Here is a 23,876-nt window from a genome sequence, read left to right on the forward strand (position 1 = left end):
AGTTCTTGTTATGCAGTATTGAATATAATAGTGTAGAGTTTTCATGAAACAGAATGAACTCAAATCTAAGAAAAGCATGATAGTTCATCAAACGGAATGAATTGCTACAAGAAAATAAGTAGGAAATCGACGCAGAAGGGTATTTTTTCCCATTCTATATTTTCAAATTATAAACCAAACATGAAGGGTATTTTTGTTCACTATATATTTTTTAATTATAGACCAAACAGAAAACGTTATTTCCAACTGAACCAAATAATTTTAGGACCACCTGAAAAATGACCAAAGGATAATTCCCCATTTATTATTGGTTTGAACTTTCCTCGATTACAATTCCAACATAAAACTCCTAAGACTTTTAGTTGTTGGCTCCTCCGGTAATTCAAGTTCAACCAAGTCAGATTCCTATAATCGGCAAGCAAATCAGTCCTAGTTCTCTTCCAAAACTAAAGGGCTAAAGGTCGTCTCTTTTGTGTATATCTTATCTACTTCATTTTCTCCACGTAATCGATAGTTACTCAAATACCCTTACGTAAAGTTCCGGCACCAAGGAAAATCGAGGTCCACGTGCGTCAAATCTAAATTCATCATTGCAACATCAAACTTACTTTTTATCGCAGAATATCATAATTCAAACTCTTAAATATCTAACCATTTCCAAAGTGCTTCTCATTTATGTTTTCACGTGCCAGCTTACAAGACATGCGACATCTGGTTACTGTTTTTCTTACGCGGATGTAACAAACTAGTCTTGAATAGCTACCCACTCTACCCAACTTTATCATCCTCATCATATTTCCACACCACTGGTCTTGAATCTCTTGACTAGTGTTCTTTCTTTCTAAGCAACTTAACATACGATTTTTTCTTTTAAATCAGGGTTTTCAACAAATTTCAAGTTGTTAGCTATTTTGATTTATAACTCCTTGTAGTCTAATGATATTGTGTTATTACTAGTGAATTTTAATTTTTTTTAAATCAATTGTTATGTTTCAATTGCTTGCTGTTTCTACTTCTTTCCAATTCTCCCATGATTTGGAAATTCACAAGTATCATGGATATACTAACAACAACTTATATAAGGTATGCCACTAGCTACTTCGTTTCATTTCATTTTGAATTTTGCTTTCTCTGATTGATTTTAACCCTATCTTTCTCTCATATCTCGTCGAATCCCAGAGTGTGGTGGGAAGAGGTGGATTGAATTTTTCAAAGGTTTCCTCACTTTCATCAGCCGATACGGTAATACCAATTTCTTTTTAATTGTAAGTAATGCTGTTTATGCATGTCAAGGCAATTTAGTTTTGGGTAATAAAGAATACCTAACAAATCCTCCATACAACAATTTTTTAATTTTTTTATTAGAATATACGTATCCCTATATTAAATATGCCGCCATCAATTGTGTATATATACTTAGTTCAAGACTATGACACGAATTTTTTGTTTGAACCAGCACTTGGATGATTTTGGTCTTCATCCTTTAGATACTAAACACAAGCCCTTACCTTTTTCACCTTCAAAGTACAATATTTTCGTGTGCCGATCTTCCCTAGTGCCTGGGTTAGAGAATGCGCCGATTCTAAAAACTGCTGTTACAGCTCTAACAAGGTATTTCTTTCTTTGATGAATGTTCTTTTTTATGTTTACCGATATCAGGTTAATTTTCCTACCTGTTTTTTTCTTAAACTTAATTATTCAACCACAGATTGTATGGTTCTTCAACTGGAAATCGGTGGTTGATTCAATTGGCTCCTGCAGTTGGTATCATTGCCTTTGCTTTTTATTTTCTGGAGCCACTCTTGAGATATAGCAGGAACTTTGTCCTCCATGTATTAATCTTTACTATCTAAACAGTCATGAGTTTTTACTATTACCTGTTACCATCTTAACACCTTTTTAGGCTCACATTGTTCTTTTAATACTTTGTGCAGAAGAGTGACAATATTTGGAAAAAGAGTAGCACACATTACGTTATGACCTCTTATCTTCAACCTTTGCTGCTCTGGGTTGGAGCTTCACTTGTATGCAGGTGTTCTAACATTGTCTTTTCAAATGGAAAGAATGAAGTATTCAGTGCTTTTCTGGCACAAAAAAGTTAATCAATTATTCACATATTATCGTGTCACTTCTTGTAGGACGCTGGATCCATTAGTTCTGCCAACAGTTGCTAGCCAAGCTGTAAAACGCCGTCTTTTGATTTTTGTGAGATCTTTATCGACAGTATTGGCTGTTGCATATTGTCTATCAAGGTGGTTTGATTTATGACTCTAGAAGATAATAATCAATATGTTCTTATTTTATGGCTTTCTTTTTGATGGGTTGATATATGTTGTTAAACATACTTATTTTTCTCAATACAGCTTTATCCAACAAACACAGAAATTATTTGGGGAGACAAATGACTCAAATGATTCAAGAAATGTATGTCCTTATTGTGGTATCACCAATTTAAGATGATTTAGACATTCGTCAATTTCTCATGACTTATTTCTTATTTTTTTCAGATGGGTTTCCAGTTTGCTGGGAAAGCTATATATAGTGCAGTATGGGTTGCCTCTGTTTCCTTATTCATTGAATTACTCGGTTTCTCTACCCAGAAATGGCTTACTGCTGGAGGTCTTGGTACTGTATTGTTGACACTCGCTGGTCGAGAGGTAAATTAAGTTACTACTTTTGGGTACAAGGATCTTCAGCTGACTCCAAATGATAGATACTTCCCAATGTGCTCAGATATTCACAAACTTCCTCTCGAGTGTGATGATCCATGCAACACGACCATTTGTTCTGAACGAATGGATCCAAACCAAGATTCAAGGATATGAAGTTTCTGGAACTGTTGAGGTTTGTTTTGCTTTTCTGTTTTCTCCGCTGACATATCTTAGAAGTCAACGCTTGCATATTTGGGGGTGAAATTACGCATTATTAATTTGCAGTTCTAATGGTTCAGCATGTAGGTTGGTGGTCACCGACAATTATAAGGGGGGACGACCGTGAAGCAGTTCATATTCCAAACCACAAGTTTACAGTGAGCGTTGTAAGAAATCTCAGTCAGAAGACTCACTGGCGTATCAAAACCCACCTTGCCATTAGTCACCTGGATGTCAAAAAGATAAATGTGAGAAAGCATGTATAGTGTCGATTCGTCTTTCTATAAAAGAACCAGAGATGTCCTTCCACTCCGAGAAAAACTTGTTTAATATAATTGTTTTTGCACGTAGATTATTGTAGCAGATATGCGTAAGGTCTTAGCCAAAAATCCTCAAGTAGAGCATAAGAAATTACATAGAAGAGTGTTCCTCGACAATGTTAATGCAGAAAATCAGGCTCTACTGGTAAGATTCTATTCTGGAGTTTCTTAATGATTGAAATTTTCCGTTGCCTTTTTCTTTACTTCATACAGGTAACATTGTTGTCTCTGAAGAAAGTTTTAGTAACCGTGGTTATCAATCTCTTCTTGATTTGGCTCACTAATAATAGGACATATCATCTTTCTTTAAAACGGGTATTAATTAAATTTTACTTCTAAACCAACTCATTTGCTTGGCTTGAGTTTCAGATTCTGGTTTCCTGCTTCGTGAAGACGTCACATTTTGAAGAGTACCTGTGTGTGAAGGTAAGTTATAAAGGTTTACATTTTACTCTCTAGTTTCAAGTAACCTACAGAAAAGTGTGTATACGGGGTTTCATTTTGTAGATATGTATAAGGTAGTGAATTAATATCTCTCTCTAAAATTAGTCAATTTTGGGTGATTATTAGGAAGCTATATTACTGGATCTTCTCAGAGTTGTTAGCCATCACCGAGCGCGTCTTGCGACTCCCATTCGTACTGTTCACAAAATGTACAAGGATGCTGACATGGACGCCGTTCCTTATTCAGAGACGATCTTTACTCGTACCAGACCTTCTACCGTCGATCGTCCCTACCTACTTATTGAACCTTCAGTTAAAGTCAATGGTGATGAAAAACTGAAAGCTCAAGCTCGCCCATTACGTACAGCAGGGGAAGAAGAAGAAGAGGTTATTGCTGCAGAAACTCCGGTGTCTATGACTAGTAATGCAGATATTAAGGTCCCAATTGCGGCAGACAACAAGGTAGATGACGAAATTACATCAATGCCATCTGACACTAAAGTAAGTAGCAATCTCACGGATAAATCCTCCAGCTCCACAGTTGACTCAAAACCATCAATTCATGACCTGAAGACAAGTTCCAAGGGTGTTGTTCCATCATCATCATCAGAAAGTAAAATCTTATCACCATCTAAGGTTAAAGAAAACTCCAACAAGCATCCTAGTGTGGCTGAAACTGTGAAAACGGGGAGAACATCGCCAGAATCACAAGAAGATGGTCAAGTCTCAATGGATCTGGGTTCTAAAGAATCGGGTGATTCTACAACCTTGGTTAACTCAGTTGACAAGCAAGAAAGTGAGAAAGTGCCAGTCGCCCCGCCATCTAGACCTAGTCTTGAAGAAAATATGGTACTTGGGGTTGCACTAGATGACTCAAGGCAGATGCTACCGATCGAGGAAGAAATGGAAAGTTCATCTCAGAAAGCTGCAAATGCTAAGGAATTGGCAGCTTCTATCACTGGTAACGATTCTTCATCCGCTGGGAAGGACAAAAATGTTGGTAATCCCCCAACCGTATCTGGCGGTGATCAGAGAGATCAAGAAAGATAGACAACCGTATCAGGTGGCTTTAAGTAGTTTTATATATATGTTGACAGAGGAAATAAATTTCTGATCAAAACAAAAAAAACAAAACAAAACAAAAAGACAGAGAAAATGTGTTATTTTTTGTAAAATGCAGTTTGTATACTTTCTTATAAAAAAGTAAGAATGTAAATATAATTACATGGCAGTAGAGATCCCTTTTGGTATTTTCACAATTTTAAAGGAAAAGACTAGAGGTCAATGTTTCACTAGTATTTTTTTTCTTTTGTATCCTTATGTATTAAGAGTTGGAAATATATAATATAAAAATAAAAAGTCTCACAAGAGTGCGGATGAGAAGATTTTAGATTTACCCGTTTTGCTCCCACTGAGGGACGAACAAACTACTCTTCATTCCGAGGCACCATGAACCGTGACTCAGAAGGAAGAATAATAGATTGATAACCAACCCTACTCAACCCACATATTAGAAAGCGATCCGCAATAATTGCCACCCCCTCATGAACTTCAAATGGACCAAATTTGGGATGATAGGCATACAAAACCTAATCATCATCATTCGAACCATTCGTTTGGGTTTCAACGACGGCAAGGGTTTATCAGAAGCGGTAGGAGCAGAAAGACCATCTTCGATAGAATGAGTAGCACCAGGCATTCTACAACCTCCTTCCTCGATACTAACTCCAGGCCTGAGAAATGGGTTGCTGGTACTCTGATGAACAAGAGAAGGCTTATTGTGTTTGAAGTATTGAATCAATCTATCTACGGGAGAATCGAGCAACAACTCATGTATAACGCCTGGTGGGTTTTCTTGCTAAAAGCATTCTTCAAGCTTCACTTCAATGTTATGCTGCATATCTCTCAAATACCAATCGAAGTTTTGTTGAAAATTGGGAGACTCACAACCTTGTGGGAAAGCTACTCCATAAGGCAAACGGATTTGTGGTTCATCTTCTACCTCAATCAATTTCCGTTTTCCCTTCCGATCAACGTTGTTCTGATTTTCAGCCATGAGGGAATGCACAGGAAAAGACACAGAGGAAGAATTGCAAAGGAATTTCAATGGTTCACCCCCGCAACTAGTGATCAGGCTCTTATAAAGACTCAATCTTTTGACACTTCGTTTGTGCCGATATTAAATGGCGACGGTTCCCAAAACAAATTTATTCTCCCTCTCATATATCTCTTCTCCATAATTGTCGCTTCAAATTTCCCGCATATAGACTATCATGGCCTATATTGCAGAAAACTGATTTCCGCACGCTTCAACCTTCTAATTTCTCATGTGCTGGTATTGGCAGGTGGGATTGAACCATTGGACTCAATCACATTTGGCATCAACAAATGACGATCATGCAACTCCACAGACTGGATATGCAAAGAGAATAATCCTGATCGACATACCTGTATCAGTGTCCAGATAAAGGAAAATCCGATTACATACGGAGCAAAAATCCTTAAACGGGCTACAAATAAAGCCACGGTGTTAGCTAGGCCCATTCACTAGAAAAATCAGCTCGACATAATACAACATTGAACACTTTACCAAAGTACACCTGGTCTACAAATACAGATACAATGACTAGAAAACAAAGTATCACGGTAACTTTAAACTCACTAATCTATGTTTTCCATACTGCTGACTTTATAATACACAAATGCTTTTTTGAAGACATGTCTCTATCCATCCTGCCATTAGCCATAAAAGACCAAGAAATAAGCAACAACTCGTTAGAAGACTACATCACATCCAAGTACCATGGTACCAGGCGTTACTATGAAGACAAAACTTTATTCAAACCAAGATAAGCTGCAAAGGACACCCGTGACTGAAATTCAAATTAAAGAGATTCTCCTCTCCTTCACCTTGTCCACAAATATCTTTACCTACATTGTTACAAGTGATTATAACCTCCACCCAGTCCTCATTATTTTGTGCCTTCTCTACAGAATAATGGCTTCATCTTCAAACTCAAACCCTCACAACATTGACAACCTTGTAAAACAAATGAACTCTGCTCTAACTATGCCTGAAGATTTATTTCTGAAAGTGTTCTTAAACCCTGACAACATCAGAACTAAACAACCTCAAGATTGGAAAGGGTGTTTCATTGGTAAACTGTGTAGCAACATATGTTTCCAAACTTCCAAAGTGAGCAATTTCATAAATGCTAACTGGGAAATGGTCAGCAGAATTGAGGTTGAATTTTGGAATAGAAGAAGGAATTTCTACATTCTCAGAACCACTCATGAAGAAGATTATGCAACTTTGAGAAATGGAGGCACTAGAGGGGTATTCGATAAGCTCATGGTTCTGGTAGGTGTACCTGCTCAAGGCCCAGATCTGATTGATGAAGAACTATTTGCTAAGGTAATGATCTGGCTCTTAATCAAGAGGATTCCAACCCACATCATCCCAGATATAAAAAACATTGTTAAGCCTATTGGAGTATACTAAGATTCAAAAAAGCCTTATGGAAGAGATAGCTTTGAAAAAAATATGGAAGTAAAGGTTACAATCAATGTAACTAGATCTCTCAAGTTTGGAATAGAAGCTTTTGAAACCCCCACTCTCTCTCATTGGCTGGAATGTGCTTATGCTCTCAATGGCATCAAATTCTGTAAAATCTGCAGAATTCTTGATCATCCAAGCCCCCCTGCCCATCCCATCTAAATCAAAACAATCCTAACTATCATCATCTACAAACACCTCAACCAGCTCCACCCCCAATAACCCCTCAACAAAAAAAATTCCAAGATGGTAAGGATGTTATTCATAGGCAATACTCTGATGCAGATGCAGCTGCTGAGTTTGAAGCAAAACTGAAGGATGCAAAGAGAAAGGAGCTTGAAAAGTCAATTGCTAACATTGCTTCTACCTCTAATAGTCCCATTATCTTTTGAGCTCAGAGTTCTCATGTTGAGGGCACAAACTCTCCATACCCTGATGTCCTAACTTGTCAAATCAAGAACAAAATAATGGACCTTGTAAAAAAGATTGTCGGCTCTTACAAGAAAAAACTGCCAAATTGGAAAGCCGCTGCAAGAACTAACTCAAACAAGAACACTGAGAAAAGATCTGAAAATGAGGAACCTTGTGCTGCTGATCTTGCTGCTGCTGAGCAAATATTTCCAACCACCCATCACAACCCCCAAAAAACCTTTCCTTTTAATACCCTCCCAACTTTGGCTCAGATTAACGCAAATATGGAAGCTGAAGCTAAGAAGAAGAAAAGAGAGGCTTGGAAACTAAGAAAAAAAATCATTTATTTGAAAATTCTGACACTAATACCCAAAAAAACTTCAGTAACCCCTCCAAAGACTACAAAAGAAAGCAATACAATGAAGAGTATCTCATACACAACAATGTCGAAACAACAACTGTCAAAAGAATCAAATACCCCACAGAGCATACTCAGGAGCAGATGGAGACTCTCAGATTAATATGGCTAATGGGATTTTGGATAGCTCTTCTACAGGAACAATGGTACTATCCTTCAACCCTTATTTTTTTATTTTACCAAAGTCTCAAAACTTCTCTTATATTGTTACTCCCAATATTTTTCCTTATTATGATCATATCACTAGAAGACTCATCTCCAAGTATCCTAATGTATCCTATTTTTGGCAATTCTTCACTTCTCTAACTTGGAATTGTCAAGGTTTAGGCACTAGAGATGCTAAGAGATATCTTAATGACATGCTCAATAAGTTCAATCCTGGCATTGTTTTCCTTTCTGAAACCAAGCAAAATCATGAAAAGTTTGAAAAAACTATGCATGAGATAGGTGTAAATTTTTTTTGGCCTGTTAACCCTGGAGGGACAAGTGGCACTGCTGGTGGTTTAGCTTTGATACGAAAAAACAACATATCCTTAGAAATTAAGGACTATTCCTTAAACCATATCAATGCAATAATCAGCACTGCCAATAGCCCCTCTTGTCTTTTCCCAGGGTATTATGGGAATCTTTATGACACTCATTCTAAGCTTCATTCCTGGAAGATGCTGTCTAAAACTACAGCCTCTTATAACCTTCCATGGTTGGTAATAGGGGACTTCAATTTTATTCTGCATGATACTGAAAAATTCAGTACTCACCCCATGGATAAGAATGAAGCTGATATTTTCAATGGAAAGATCCTTGAGCTGGATTTGATAGATCTTGGTTTCACTGGTTGTCCTTTCACTTGGTCTAACAAAAGAAAAGGTCATGCTCTCACTGAGCAAAGACTGGATAAAGGTCTTGCAACTGATGATTGTCTAGCTATCTACCCAAACACCACCATTACCAACATGCTTGCTATTGGGTCTGACCATCATCCTATTTTTCTAAATTCCAATCCTAATTGGAAAAATGGCTAGATACCTTTCAAGTTTTTTGGTCCCTGGTTAGATCATGAAGATTGTAGAAAAATTATAGCAGAGTGCTAGGGGAAGCACATTCCTGGCTCAAGTGCTTTCATTATTGCAAGAAAACTGAAAGACATAAAGCTGCATATCAGAGTTTGGAACAAGGAAGTTTATGGCAACATTACAACAAATATTTAGGAAAGCAAACAATACCTAAACTTGCTTCACATACACTACTTCAAAGATGATAAAGGACAAGCTCTGGCTAATGCAAGAAAACAACTCAAACATTGGTTTTATATTGAGGAAAAATTCTGGAAAACTAAGAGTATAAATCAACTTATCAAGCTGGGAGATCAAAACACAAGTTACTTCCACAAATCTACCAAGAGCAGAACAAGAAGAAATAAAATTGAGACAATTCATAATGAGGAAGGACAATGGATCACATACTATCAAGAAGTTAAAAACTGCTTTACCAACCACTTTTCACAAATGGCCACTGCTGAACCCATAAACCCCTTAAATGAAATTATCAATCTCATACCATCCTCCATAACCAATATTGATAATAACATTTTGCTCAACGGGAAACCTGAGCTAGAGGATATTAAAGCTATATTATTTAGTATGGCAAGTGACAAAGCTCCTGAGCCAGATGGATTCCCACCAAATTTATTTAAATCCAATTGGGAGATTATAGGCACTGACATTGTCAAAATGGTCCAAAAATTCTTCTCCTCTGGTCATCTTCTCAAGGAAATGAACTCTACCTTCATATCCCTCATTCCAAAAATAGACAATCCAACCTCCCTAAGCCACTTCAGGCCTATAAGCTTATGCAATACCACATACAAAATCATTTCCAAGCTTCTAGCTCAGAGAATGAAACTTCATCTCCCTAAAATCATATCTCCTTATCAATCTGCTTTTATTTCTGGAAGACAGATCTCAGACAACATTGCTATATCCCATGAAATCATACACAACATGAGATCTAAGAGAGGAAAAAAAAAAGAAATTCTGGGGTTATGGGCATCAAAATTGACATGGAAAAGGAATTTGACAGGGTGGACTGGAATTTTCTGATGAAAATAATGAAGAAAATAGGGTTTGATGAGCAATGGTGCACCAAAAATTCTACAATGCATCTCAACATCTACTTCTGCAGTTCTTATCAATGGGTCTCCTGATAAGTTCTTCAAACCCTCCGGAGGGCTAAGACAGGGGGACCCATTATCTTCTTATTTATTTCTTTTCTGCATGGAATCCCTCTCAAGAACTCTTCTACATGCTGCGGAGATAGGAATATTGAATGGAATCAAGATATGTAAAGCATCTCCCTCCATCAGCCATCTTCTTTTTACTGATGACTGTATGATTTTCTGCAAAGCCAACATGACTGAAGCTCAAAATGTTATGCAGACTCTTCAACTATTTGGAAGCATCTCTGGGCAACTTATAAACTTCAACAAAATCTGGAGTCTTTTTCAGCAAAAATACAAATCCAAGTCTTATTCCTCAAATCAGTATCTCTATGGGAGTTCAGGTACTTCATCTAGAGGACAAATACCTAGGCTCACCTTTATTCACTCACAGAAGCAAAATTAGTTCCTTTAAACCAGGAGTGGAAAAATCGAAGATCAAACTCTCAAGATGGAAAAATGTTCCTCTAAACCCTACAGGAAGGGAAGTTCTCATCAAATCTGTCACTTCTTCATCCTGGATTTGTCAAATGAACTGTTTCAAGGTACAAAGAAAACTTGTAAAGATTTAAACAAGCTACTATCGATTGTGGTTTTTAGCTTAGGGTTAAAATCGTAAAACCGTACAACTGACATGACGTCACTATGACCATTAGCACATTTATTGAATCGATCAGCATGCCTACGTAAGAATTACCAGGGTACCCTTTTTTTTATGTGTCATGTTCCACGGCAGAACCCTTAACATTGACCGACATCATATATGCCAAACCCTAATTCTCATGCTACCGCGCCAAGGCATGCCAACCACATCTTCGCGCCAAGTCATTCCAACCATGCCAGCCGCACCATTGTGCCAATGGCAAACCATGCCATCCACATCTCCGCGCCAAGGCATGCCAACCATGCCAGCCGCACCACTGTGCCAATGGCAAACCATGCCACCCACATCTCCGCGCCAAGGCATGCCAACCATGCCAGCCACATCTCCGCGCCTAGGCATGCCAACCATGCCAGCCGCACCACTGTGCCAACGGCAAACCAAGCCAGCCACATCTTCGCGCTAAGGCATGCCAACCATGCCAGTCGCACCATTAATGGAAAACCATGCCAGACACATCTCCGCGCCAAGGCATGGCAAACCATGCCAGCCACGTCTACCGAGCAAAGGCGTGCCAACCATGCTATCCGAACCATGCACCAATGGCATGCCAAACCCTTGGCCCCACCATGCCAAGCCAACCGCACCTTGCCTTGGCCCCGACCATGCTATCCGCACCATGCGCCAATGGCATGCCAAACCCTTGGTCCCACCATGCCAAGCCAACCGTCCTTGCCTTGGCCCCAACCATGCTAGCCGCACCATGCACCAATGGCATGCCAAACCCTTGGCCCCACCATGCCAAGACAACCGCACCTTGCCTTGGCCCCACCATGCCAAGCCGTCCGCGTCATTGGCCTTGGCTCCACAATGCCGGCCTTCCCTATGCGGCTACCAAAACGAAGGCGTCCGACGATCAACGACCACCCTTCCATCCTAGATGCAAATCCTAGCCGTCCAAGGTTTCCAAACAATGCATGGTACCTTTGGCCCAAAATTCTAGTTTTGGTCAGGCCAAACCGCGCCAAGGCATGCCATGCCACATGTGTCAATGGAATGCCAACCACCTTGCCGCGCCATACCATGCGGCTACCAAAACGAAGGCGTGCGACGATCAACGACCACCCTTCCATCCTAGATGCAAATCCTAGCCGTCCAAGGTCGCCAAACAACGCATGGTAACCTTTGGCCTAAAACCCTAGTTTTGGCCACGCCAAACCGCGCCAAGGCATGCCATGCCACATGTGCAAATGGCATGCCAACCACCTTGTCGTGCCATACCATGCCAGCCTTTCCCATGCGGCTACCAAAACGAAGGTGTGCGACGATCAACGGCCACCCTTCCATCATGGATGCAAATCCTAGCCGCCCAAATTCGCCAAACAACGCATGGTAACCTTTGTCCCAAAACCCTAGTTTTGGCCACGCCAAACCGCGCCAAGACATGCCATGCCACATGCTCCAATGGCATGCCAACCACCTTGCCGCGCCATACCATGCGGCTACCAAAACGAAGGCGTGCGACGATCAACGACCACCCTTCCATCCTGGATGTAAATCCTAGCCGTCCAAGGTCGCCAAACAACGCATGGTAACCTTTGGCTTAAAACCCTAGTTTTGTCCACGCCAAACCGCGCCAAGGCATGCCATGCCGCATGTGCCAATGGCATACCAACCACCTTCTCGCGCCATGCCATGCCGGCCTTCCCCATGCGGCTACCAAAACGAAGGCGTGCGACGATCAACGGCCACCCTTACATCCTAGATGCAAATCCTAGCCGTCCAAGTTTGCTAAACAACACATGGTAACCTTTGGCCCAAAACCCTAGTTTTGGCCACGCCAAGGCATGCCATGCCACATGTGCCAATGGCATGCCAACCACCTTGTCGCGCCATACCATGTCGGCCTTCCCTATGCGGCTACCAAAACGAAGGCCTGCAACAATCAACAAACACTTTTTCATCTTAGATGCAAATCCTAGCCGTCCAAGGTCGCCAAACAACGCATGGTAAACTTTGGCCCAAAACCCTAGTTTTGGCCACGCCAAACCGCGCCAAGGCATGCCAACCACCTTGTCGCGCCATACCATGACAGCCTTCCCCATGCGGCTACCAAAACGAAGGCGTGCGACAATCAACGGCCACCCTTCCATCCTAGATGCAAATCCTAGCCGTCCAAGGTCGCCAAACAAAGCACGGTAACCTTTGGCCCAAAACCCTAGTTTTGGCCACGCCAAACCGCGCCAAGGCATGCCATGCCACATGTGCCAATGGCATGCCAACCACCTTGCCGCGCCATACCATGCCGGCCTTCCCTATGCGGATACGAAAACGAAGGCCTGCAACAATCAACGACCACTTTTTCATCTAAGATGCAGATCTTAGCCGTCCAAGGTTAGCATCTAACACATGGCAACCTTTGTCCCTAATTTGGCCGCGCCTAAACAAAGCCAAAACCCTAACTTTTGGTCGCACCTAAACTGGGCCATATTAAAGCCATACTGATCATACTTTCATGCCACTGGCTACCAAACAAAAGGTTACAATAATCAACGGCTACCTTCCTCTTAAGATGCAAAATCTCGACCGTTGAAGGTCACCACCGATCCGGCAAGTCTCCCAAGCTCAACTTGCCAGACAACAACAACATGCTACATATTTTCCACGAAAACACTCGAGACATAAACACATGTCACAAACTGGGGGATGCTCATTGGGTATTGGTTTAGCGGTTTACAGCGTGCGACGTACACTACGCTCGTTATAAGAAAGTGTCATAAGGATGAGGCGTTTAGTAAATACAAGGAGTAATGGTGAAACGCTAGCATTTATGGAACATCAATTCCAAACGTTACCGTTTACCACCTCTTCTTATTTACTTACCCGTTTTCCATTTCTTAATAAGACAAGAGTACGTTTCACTTCGACTTGTATAAATAGGCATTACCTATTTCCACCGAACAACAAGTTCAGGTCAGGAGCATACAGCACTCAGAAAACGTTTGCTAGCTTTCCCATCTGTTAGCTTCCCACTTTCTGATACAAGTCACAAAACAACTACTCTTCCAGAATCAACTATTGTGGTCTCAACACTCTCTTCGCTTCCCTCCCCAAAACCAACCCTTCTCCTCCTCTTTGTGATCGAAGCAAGTCTGGAACGGACATTTCTTGGTTTAGGCCGGATTTGTACAGATTGATCTCTCGATTCTAAAGTACTCCCTTGCAATATATTGTTTTGGATTTAGACTCGTTTCTCACCCACACGCCCGAAATTACCGAAATCAGCAGAAACCGTTTTCACCCTCAAACAGCTACAAAGGGACTTTTTCTGGGGAAAAAATATAGAGAACCCTTCTGGCTACTATCCTAAAGCTTGGACAGCTGTATGCAATCCAAAAGAGATGGGGGGCCTAGGCTTCATGAATATGGATATCTTCAACAACTCTATGATAACCAAGATTGGATGGAGACTTGAACATGATAAATAATCTCTATGGTATAAACTTATGAATGCCAAGTACTTATTAGGCAGAAATGTTCTCAATATGGATACCAAACCAAAAGATGGTGACTCCAGGGTGTGGAAAGGAAGTTTAGAAGGAATAAGAAATATACAACAATACCGCACCTGGAGAGTTGGAAATGGAAAAAAGATAAGAATTTGGGAGGACATTTGGATACCAAATACCTCCTCAAGACTTCAAAAACCTGATAATTTCCCTCATCAACTTGGCAAAGTGGAGTCCTTAATTCTCCCAGATGGAAATTGGAATGAAACACAAGTCTATTCTTTCTTCAACAACAATAAAGCTGCAGTGATCCTGAGTTTACAGAGCCACCCAAATGAAGAAGATAGAATAATTTGGAATTTCACTAACAAGGGAGAATTTTATGTTAAAGCCCTATACAAGGAAAAGATTGATCATCTCTACAGGAATGACTGGGGACTGCTTAGAGGTTAGAAGCGAACAATCCAACCAGGGATCGACGACTCGATTTTCAGATGAGACGACTGGGGACTTTCCACAATCACGGCGGTGCCTCCCGTAAAACTCGGTCTTACACCCGAAAAAACCGAGTATGTCTTACCTAGACAAAATACATGGTTTGCTATTTCAAGTTTTCACGAGAATGATAAAACCGATATCCATGTTATGTTTCACCCCATGTCATCTACCGACACGCAACACTCACGGTTCCATGGTTTTCCTGGGATGTTTGCGGTCACCTGCAATCGTAACCAAGACAACATCATTCCCAAAACAATCCATTCCAAAAGAATAATCCAAAACCCTCAAGGTAACATTTGTCTATCAACCCAAAAATCCAGGAAATCAAAACCATAAACTAGGCGTTTCATTTGCCTTTCAAAAAAAAAACCTAAAAATAAGAAGTTCAGAAGACAGAAATACATTGAAGGAAAGTTTTTCAACAATGGATTGCCCTTCTTAGCAAGATCCTCCTTCGTGCTTTGGAGAGCCGCCCTCTTCAACTTCAGCTTCCTGGAATTTTTTTCGACTTTCGCTTCCTGCTTCTTCACCATATCCACAGAAGGACCTTCGACTGTTTCGACCAGCAACTTTTCAACCTCAAAGAAACCGTCAACGAACCAAGGAACATTGAACTCGAAGTTTACACACATGTCACGATGGAACCTCCAGCTCGAGATTACATCCTTAGAAACAGTATTACCGGTCACGTTGCACATGTCGTCAATCGAAGATAAAGCTTCCTCCACACGCTTAACCAACGCAAATCGACTAGTAATCTTCTTGGTCGTGGCGATATGTCCGTAGCTTTCCCATATCTTGGTGTATAGCGCCGCATGTTTGGCTGGCACGCTAAATCCCCCGATCAACACATGATCCGGATAAGGAACCAGGTATGGAGGGTTGAAAGTGGCGCCCGCGTCTACATCAGCAACCGACAAGGGATTCCTAACGATAATTTCACCTGCGGCCACTGGAGTACTTTCCATTGTCTGAGTCACAACGACATTTTCATCTCGATCAACATCCATTTCAAGGTCGCCCGGTGCGGCTTCCACAATTGGAGACAAAGCTGTATCAACACCAGTCTCCATCTCAGGGCCATCTTCAGAAACGGTTTCCCCCTATGACATCACGTATTAGATATTTTCCAAAGAGAAAGGAAAAAAAACATGCGGGAGACTCACTGATTCGCTTTCAGATTGGCCAGAGGAAGATTCAGCACTGCTGTCGGAAGAACTACTCTCTCCATCACTGAACTCTGAGCTTTCATCCTTCTCAGGTTCCTCATTGCCATGGATAGGCTCAGCATCGCCACCCTCCGTCTCGAGAAGCGATGTTTTCTGAATACTTGCAAGTTTGGTAAAGGCGTTCACGCTGCTGAGACCTAAGCAAGATATAAAGACGGATACTCAGGAAAGAAACAAGGATATACACGATCCAACTAAAGTCAAAAGGAAAATCACAGGTACCCGCATATTGGACGAACTGAAAGTCGGTAGGGCTGTCGAAACTGACTGGGAACCATCTGCACGGCTTTTAGATCTTCGCTCCTTCACTTGGGGACTATCTGCATTCGGGCTAACGGATTTTCGCTTGGGCGAAGAAGGATCCCTCAGCAGTGGATGCTCCGCGAAAACCGCAGGAGAAGGCTTACCGCGACGGTTTTCTACCACATCATTCACGAATCCATGGAAAACGAGAAACTCATGCTGCCAAAATATGTTATATTTGGAGGTTGTTGATGGATTTCGTTCCGCAAGCAGGAAAGGGAGACTTTTACCCGACACAAGAACAGTAGCATCGAAAACAGTTGGCAACGAGACTTCTGGAACAACCGGTTGACGAACAAGTGGGACCCCTTGGTCAAAACCCATATGCCGAGCCGCCCTATCGATATTGTAAGAGACTGCTTTGCAAGATCCTCGAAAGAAAGACGACACATAACTGGGCGTGCAGCTTCGCATGAACACCATCTCTCCAACACTCATATCCTCTTTATCAGAAGACAAATACATGCTCGGGGCAGGAGCAAAGGAATCCAACCAGGTTCGAACCAATCTTTGGGCGCGCCTATTCGACCAGCGCAGTATCCTAGAGACACCCCAAGACTAGGGAAGTACGGCCAACGGTTTTGGAGCACACCTTTCAAAGTGCTCCCACAGCCACGCTTGGAGAAAGGCGGCATGAATATACGAATCCACTTTCATGTAACCATTTGAAGCGCACATGTCCTCGATCAGCTGATCGAAGTGTGTGTACAGAGAACCAAGAAACAAGCCGCGAATAGGGAGAACGACACCTTTTGCCAATTTTATGGCAAACTTGATAAGTTCCTGTCTTATCTCCTTCTTATCCGAGTCGTCATCGAAAATATCTCTGGATAACCAAAGAGCCAAGAACGCCCCGACATGAAGCGTACTATTCTTCTGATTCAGCTCCAACCCATCGGGAAACCACTGAGACACCCACCAGCCATAGAAGCACCTCGTTTCGTTTTCTTTCTGAACGAATCCTTTTGATTTCGCAACCAGAGGGGCGCGCATTTCTTCTTCATCAGCATACAATTTGACATCGAGGTTTTCTATTACAGGAAGGTTCAACAACACAGCCATGCTCTCTAAGGAGATAGTCATTTCACCCCACCTGCATATGGCCGTATGAGTATATGGACACCATCTGGAAATAAAAGCAACCAAGCCTGGAATATATTTCCTAATTTGAAGCACTGCGGAAGCCGCGACAGCATCAATGATCTGCGTCTTGGTCAAACTGGCTTTTACACATTCCTGGCTCATCATGAATCTCGTCCATTTCTCAAAGGGATGCAGCGGACTCACAGAGATTTTAAAGTCAATAGGAGAAGCATGATACTCTTTCCTCTGAAGACAAAACCTTATTACACCTCCTGGTCGAACCGACCGGGTCTCTCCTTCACTTTCCGGACCAGTCAGAAGAATCGACACATACTTGGAATGATTTCTCCTAATCGTGGCGGATGTTGAACTCATCATATATGTTTGGCTTGGAATTGCCAACATTTTTTGGTACGGCAGAACTTTTCTCAAATGACATCCTAACAAAAATTCTCCCACGCTACTTTCACCTTCGAAATAACTACAATGGAACAATACGAAGAGAAATTATTACGGAAAGTGCATGGAAATTATTTTATCAGACACAAGAGATTCATCCTGGACGCAATCCAGTTTGTTTCAAAGTCATAATGCGCATAGGCAAAGAAATGGGGACTGACAGACGCTGCATCGCCTCCTCATGCCAAGACCGTACCCTGCAGCGGGAAATTTGCGCTCGGCCGAGGAGGCGCGCCCCACCACGGGAACCATACATACGGTCACACTAGGAAAAAAGAGTAAACCCTAGAAGCTAGGTTTTCGCGGGAAGGGAATGACAATTACCAGCTCATGCATGCTTACTTTTCACGGTAATTGAGGCGACCAACATCACTACGGTATTCACGCCTAAATGTTATTACAAGTTCGTGCAAAGCATACCTACGGCTAGGATTCATACCAACGCAGAAGGACAACATTTCTACAATTTCATGAAAAGGTAAGCCTACAACTAGGGTTTGCACTAACACAAAAAAAAACAAAACAAGAAAAGCAAGTTAAAAAGGAAGTTTTGGAAGACATACCTGGGATTCGCTCGTCCGCTTTACTGTTACCACACGGACAGAATAAAAAAAAATATAGGTGTGAAGTAAAAGGAGAGGTAGGCCCTCCTTTTATTGGCGTGATACTTGGGAGTTTGAATATGTAAAGAACTTCCTATTTGAGTCAAGTAAGGAAAAGAGACAACCGGGCCCGCGAAGACCAATCACCATGCCAAGACCGTCCGCGCCATTTCCTTGGTCCCACCACGCCAAGCCGTCCGCCATGCTTGCCTCGCCAGGACCGCGCCATGCCTTGGACCCACATGCGAAGCCGTCCGCGCATGCTTTTCCTCACCAAACTGCAGCATTGCCTTGGCCCCACCATGCCAAGCCGTCCGTGCCATGAATTGCCACACCAACACCGAAAACTCGCCAAGCCAGCGTCATGATGTTCCCTGGCCCAGCCAAGGTGATGCATAGCTAGATTAAGTCGACGATCTTCATCTCACCACTTCACGGTCTACACCACGAATAGAATCTAAGCAAAGCCGCCAAACACGAGAATCATGGACTCTCCTTACCTCTCGAAAAAGGTTAGTCGGACCTTCCTGACCATCTTTCCACGACTTGTCGTTTCGATTTTTGTCCTTTCCCGTCACCATCTTATGTTTACCTCGAAACAATGCTCTTGTTCTGAGCTAAGCAGGGGACTTAATGTTGATGGTGATTTTTAGCTTAGGGTTAAAATCGTAAAACCGTACAACTGACATGACGTCACTATGACCATTAGCACATTTATCGAATCGTTCAGCATGCCTACGTAAGAATTACCAGGGTACCTTTTTTTTATGTGTCATGTTCCACGGCAGAACCCTTAACATTGACCGACATCATCTATGCCAAACCCTAATTCTCATACTACCGCGCCAAGGCATGCCAACCATGCCAGCCGCACCACTGTACCAATGGAAAACCATGCCAGCCACATATCCGCGCCAAGGCATGCCAACCATGCCAGCCGCACCACTGTGCCAATGGAAAACCATGACTGCCACATCTCCGCGCCAAGGCATGCCAACCATGCCAGCCGCACCACTGTGCCAATGGAAAACCATGCCAACCTCATCTGCGCGCCAAGGCATGCCAACCATGCCATCCTCACCACTGTACCAATGGAAAACCATGCCAGCCACATCTCCGCGCCAAGGCATGCCAACCATGCCAGCCGCACCACTGTGCCAATGGAAAACCATGCCAGCCACATCTCCGCGCCAAGGAATGCCAACCATGTCAGCCGCACCACTGTGCCAATGGCAAACCATGCCAGCCACAACTTCGCGCCAAGGCATGCCAACCATGCCAGCCGCACCACTGTGCGATGGAAAACCATGCCAGCCACGTCTACCGCGCCAAGGAATGCCAACCATGCTAGACGCACCATGCGCCAATGGCATGCCAAACCCTTGGCCCCACCATGCCAAGCCAACCACACCTTGCCTTGGCCCCAACCATGCTAGCCGCACCATGCGCCAATGGCATGCCAAACCCTTAGCCCCACCATGCCAAGCCAATCGTGCCTTTCCTTGGCCCCAACCATGCTAGCCGCACCATGTGCCAATAGAATGCCAAACCCTTGGCCCCACCATGCCAAGCCAACCGCACCTTGCCTTGGCCCCACCATGCCAAGCCGTCCGTACCAAACCCTTGGCCCCACTATGCCAAGCCATCCGCGCCATTGGTCTTGGCCCAACCATGTCGGCCATCCATATGCGACTACCAAAACGAAGGCGTGCGATGATCAACGACCACCCTTCCATCCTAGATACAAATCCTAGCCGTCCAAGGTCGCCAAACAACGCATGGTAACCTTTGGCCCAAAATCCTAGTTTTGGACACGCCAAACCGCGCCAAGGCATGACATGCCACATGTGCCAATGGCATGCCAACCACCTTGTCGCTCCATACCATGCGGCCTTCCCCATGCGTCTACCAAAACGAAGGCGTGCGGTGATCAACGACCACCCTTCCATCTTAGATGCAAATCCTAGCCGTCCAAGGTCGCCAAACAACGCATGGTAACCTTTGGCCCAAACCCTAGTTTTGGCCATGCCAAACCGCGCCAAGGCATGCCATGCCAACCACCTTGCCGCGCCATACCATGCCGGCCTTCCCCATGCGGCTACCAAAACGAAGGCGTGCGACGATCAACGACCACCCTTCCATCCTAGATGAAAATCCTAGCCGTCCAAGATCGTCAAACAACGCATGGTAACCTTTGGCCCAAAACCCTAGTTTTGGCCACGCCAAACCGCGCCAAGTCATGCCATGCCATATGTGCCAATGGCATGCCAACCACCTTGCCGCGCCATACCATGCCGGCCTTCCCTATGCGGCTACCAAAACGAAGGCCTACAACAATCAACGACCACTTTTTCATCTTAGATGCAAATCCTAGCCGTCCAAGGTCGTCAAACAACGTATGGTAAACTTTGGCCCAAAACCCTAGTTTTGGCCACGCCAAACCGCGCCAAGGCATTCCATGCCTCATGTGCCAATAGCATGTCAACCACCTTGCCGCGCCATACCATGCCAGCCTTCCCCATGCGGCTACCAAAACGAAGGCGTGCGACGATCAACGGCCACCTTTCCTTCCTGGATGCAAATCCTAGCCGCCCAAAGTCGCCAAACAACGCATGGTAACCTTTGTCCCAAAACCCTAGTTTTGGCCACGCCAAACCGCTCCAAGGCATGCCATGCCACATGTGCCAATGGCATGCCAACCACCTTGCCGCGCCATACCATGCCAGCCTTCCCCATGCGGCTACCAAAACGAAGGCATGCGACGATCAACGACCACCCTTCCATCCTATATGCAAATCCTAGCCGTCCAAGGTCGCCAAACAACGCATGGTAACCTTTGGCCCAAAACCCTAGTTTTGGCCACACCAAACCGCGCCAAGGCATGCCATGCCACATGTGCCAATGGCATGCCAACAACCTTGCCTCGCCATACCATGCCGGCCTTTCCCATGAGGCTACCAAAACGAAGGCGTGCGACGATCAACGGCCACCCTTCCATCCTGGATGCAAATCCTAGCCGTCCAAGGTCGCCAAACAACGCATGGTAACCTTTGACCCAAACCCTAGTTTTGGCCACGCCAAACCGCGCCAAGGCATGCCATGCCAACCACCTTGTCGCGTCATACCATGCCGGCCTTCCCCATGCGGCTACCAAAACGAAGGCGTGCGACGATCAACGACTACCCTTCCATCCTAGATGCAAATCCTAGCCGTCCAAGATCGCCAAACAACGCATGGTAACCTTTGGCCCAAAACCCTAGTTTTGACCACGCCAAACCGCGCCAAGGCATGCCATGCCACATGTGCCAATGGCATGCCAACCACCTTGTCGCGCCATACCATGCCGGCCTTCCCTATGCGACTACCAAAACGAAGGCCTACAACAATCAACGACCACTTTTTCTTCTTAGATGCAAACCCTAGCCGTCCAAGGTCGCGAAACAACGTATGGTAAACTTTGCCCCAAAACCCTAGTTTTGGCCACGCCAAACCGCGCCAAGGCATGCCATGCCACATGTGCCAAAGGAATGCCAACCACCTTGTCGCGCCATATTATGCCGACTTTCCCCATGTGGCTACCAAAACGAAGGCGTGCGACGATCAACGACCACTCTTCCATCCTAGATGCAAATCCTAGCCGTCCAAGGTCGCCAAACAACGCATGGTAACCTTTGGCCCAAAACCTTACCGCGCCAAGGCATGCCAACCACCTTGCCGCGCCATACCATGCCGTCCTTCCCTATGCGGATACCAAAAACGAAGGCCTGCAATAACCAACGACCACTTTTTCATCTAAGATGCAGATCTTAGCCGTCCAAGGTTACTAGCTAACACATGGCAACCTTTGGCCCTAGTTTGGTCACGCCTAAACAAAGTCAAAACCCTAACTTTTGGCCGCGCCTAAACTGGGCCATATTAAAGCCATACTGATCATACTTTCATGCCACTGGCTACCAAACAAAAGGTTGCAATAATCAACGGCTACCTTCCTCTTAAGATGCAAAATCTCGACCGTTGAAGGTCACCACCGATACGGCAAGTCTCCCAAGCTCAACTTGCCAGACAACAACAACATGCTACATATTTTCCACGAAAACACTCGAGACATCAACACATGTCACAAACTGGGGGATGCTCATTGGGTATTGGTTTGGCGGTTTACAGCGTGCGGCGTACACTACGCTCGTTATAAGAAAGTGTCATAAGGATGAGGCGGTTAGTAAATACAGGGAGTAATGGTAAAACGCTTTCTTTTATGGAACATCAATTCCAAGCGTTACCGGTTACCACCTCCTCCCATTTACTCACCCGTTTTCCATTTCTTAATGAGACCAAAGTACGTTTCACTTCGACTTGTATAAATAGGCATTACCTATTTCCAACGAACAACAAGTTTAGGTCAGGAGCATACAACACTCAGAAAACGTTTTCTAGCTTTCCCATCTGTTAGCTTCCCACTTTCTGATAAAAGTCACAAAAAAACTACTCTTCCAGAATCAACTATTGTGGTCTCAACACTCTCTTCGCTTCCCTCCCCAAAACCAACCCTTCTCCTCCTCTTTGTGACCGAAGCAAGTCTGGAACGGCCATTTCTTGGTTTAGGCCGGATTTGTACAGATTGATCTCTCGAATCTAAAGTACTCCCTTGCAGTGCATTGTTTAGGGTTTAGACTCGTTTCTCACCCACACGCCCGAAATTACCGAAATCAGCAGAAACCGTTTTCACCCTCAAACAGCTACAAAGGGACTTTGTCTGGGGGAAAAAATATAGAGAACCCTTCTAGCTACTATCCTAAAGCTTGGACAGCTATATGCAAGACAAAAGATATGGGGGGCCTAGGCTTCATGAGTATGGATATCTTCAACAACTCTATGATAACCAAGATTGGTTGGAGACTTGAGCAGGATAAAGAATCTCTATGGTATAAACTTATGAATGCCAAGTATTTATTAGGAAGAAATGTTCTCAATATGGATACCAAACCAAAAGATGGTGACTCCTGGGTTTGGAAAGGAATTTTAGAAGGAATAAGAAATATACAACAATACTGCACCTGGAGAGTTAGAAATGGAAAAAAGATAAGAATTTGGGAGGACATTTGGATACCAAATACCTCCTCAAGACTTCAAAAACCTGATAATTTCCCTCATCAACTTGACAAAGTGGAGTCCTTACTTCTCCCAGATGGAAATTGGAATGAAACACAAGTCTATTCTCTCCTCAACAACAATGAAGTTGCAGTGATCCTGAGTTTACAGAGCTACCCAAATGAAGAAGATAGAATAATCTGGAATTTAACTAACAAGGGAGAATTTTCTGTTAAAGCCCTACACAAGGAAAAGATTGATCATCTC

General features: G+C 43.5%; 1 protein-coding gene across 1 annotated transcript; it reads left to right on the plus strand.

Moving 5' to 3' along the window:
* The first annotated feature begins 692 nt into the window (after positions 1–692).
* LOC113349725 (mechanosensitive ion channel protein 2, chloroplastic-like) lies at positions 693–4,929 on the plus strand. The gene is made up of 13 exons (XM_026593756.1): positions 693–1,083; positions 1,180–1,242; positions 1,457–1,611; positions 1,709–1,832; positions 1,935–2,032; positions 2,139–2,252; positions 2,364–2,424; positions 2,508–2,657; positions 2,734–2,844; positions 2,951–3,118; positions 3,222–3,335; positions 3,560–3,616; positions 3,761–4,929. Exons 1-13 carry the CDS (start codon positions 988–990, stop codon positions 4,682–4,684), a joined length of 2,235 nt encoding a protein of 744 aa, XP_026449541.1. The 5' UTR covers positions 693–987; the 3' UTR covers positions 4,685–4,929.
* The last annotated feature ends 18,947 nt before the right edge of the window (positions 4,930–23,876 follow it).

The sequence above is a fragment of the Papaver somniferum genome, chromosome 2, assembly GCF_003573695.1.
Source record: "Papaver somniferum cultivar HN1 chromosome 2, ASM357369v1, whole genome shotgun sequence".
Lineage (NCBI taxonomy): Eukaryota > Viridiplantae > Streptophyta > Magnoliopsida > Ranunculales > Papaveraceae > Papaver > Papaver somniferum.

Bases quoted from the DNA above. Each gene is read 5' to 3' on its own strand.
- LOC113349725 (XM_026593756.1), top strand. From the start codon at position 988: ATGTTTCAATTGCTTGCTGTTTCTACTTCTTTCCAATTCTCCCATGAT. The intron at 2,033-2,138 runs GTGTTCTAACAT...CACTTCTTGTAG, and splicing joins GGAGCTTCACTTGTATGCAG to GACGCTGGATCCATTAGTTC. The intron at 2,425-2,507 runs GTATGTCCTTAT...TATTTTTTTCAG, and splicing joins ACTCAAATGATTCAAGAAAT to ATGGGTTTCCAGTTTGCTGG.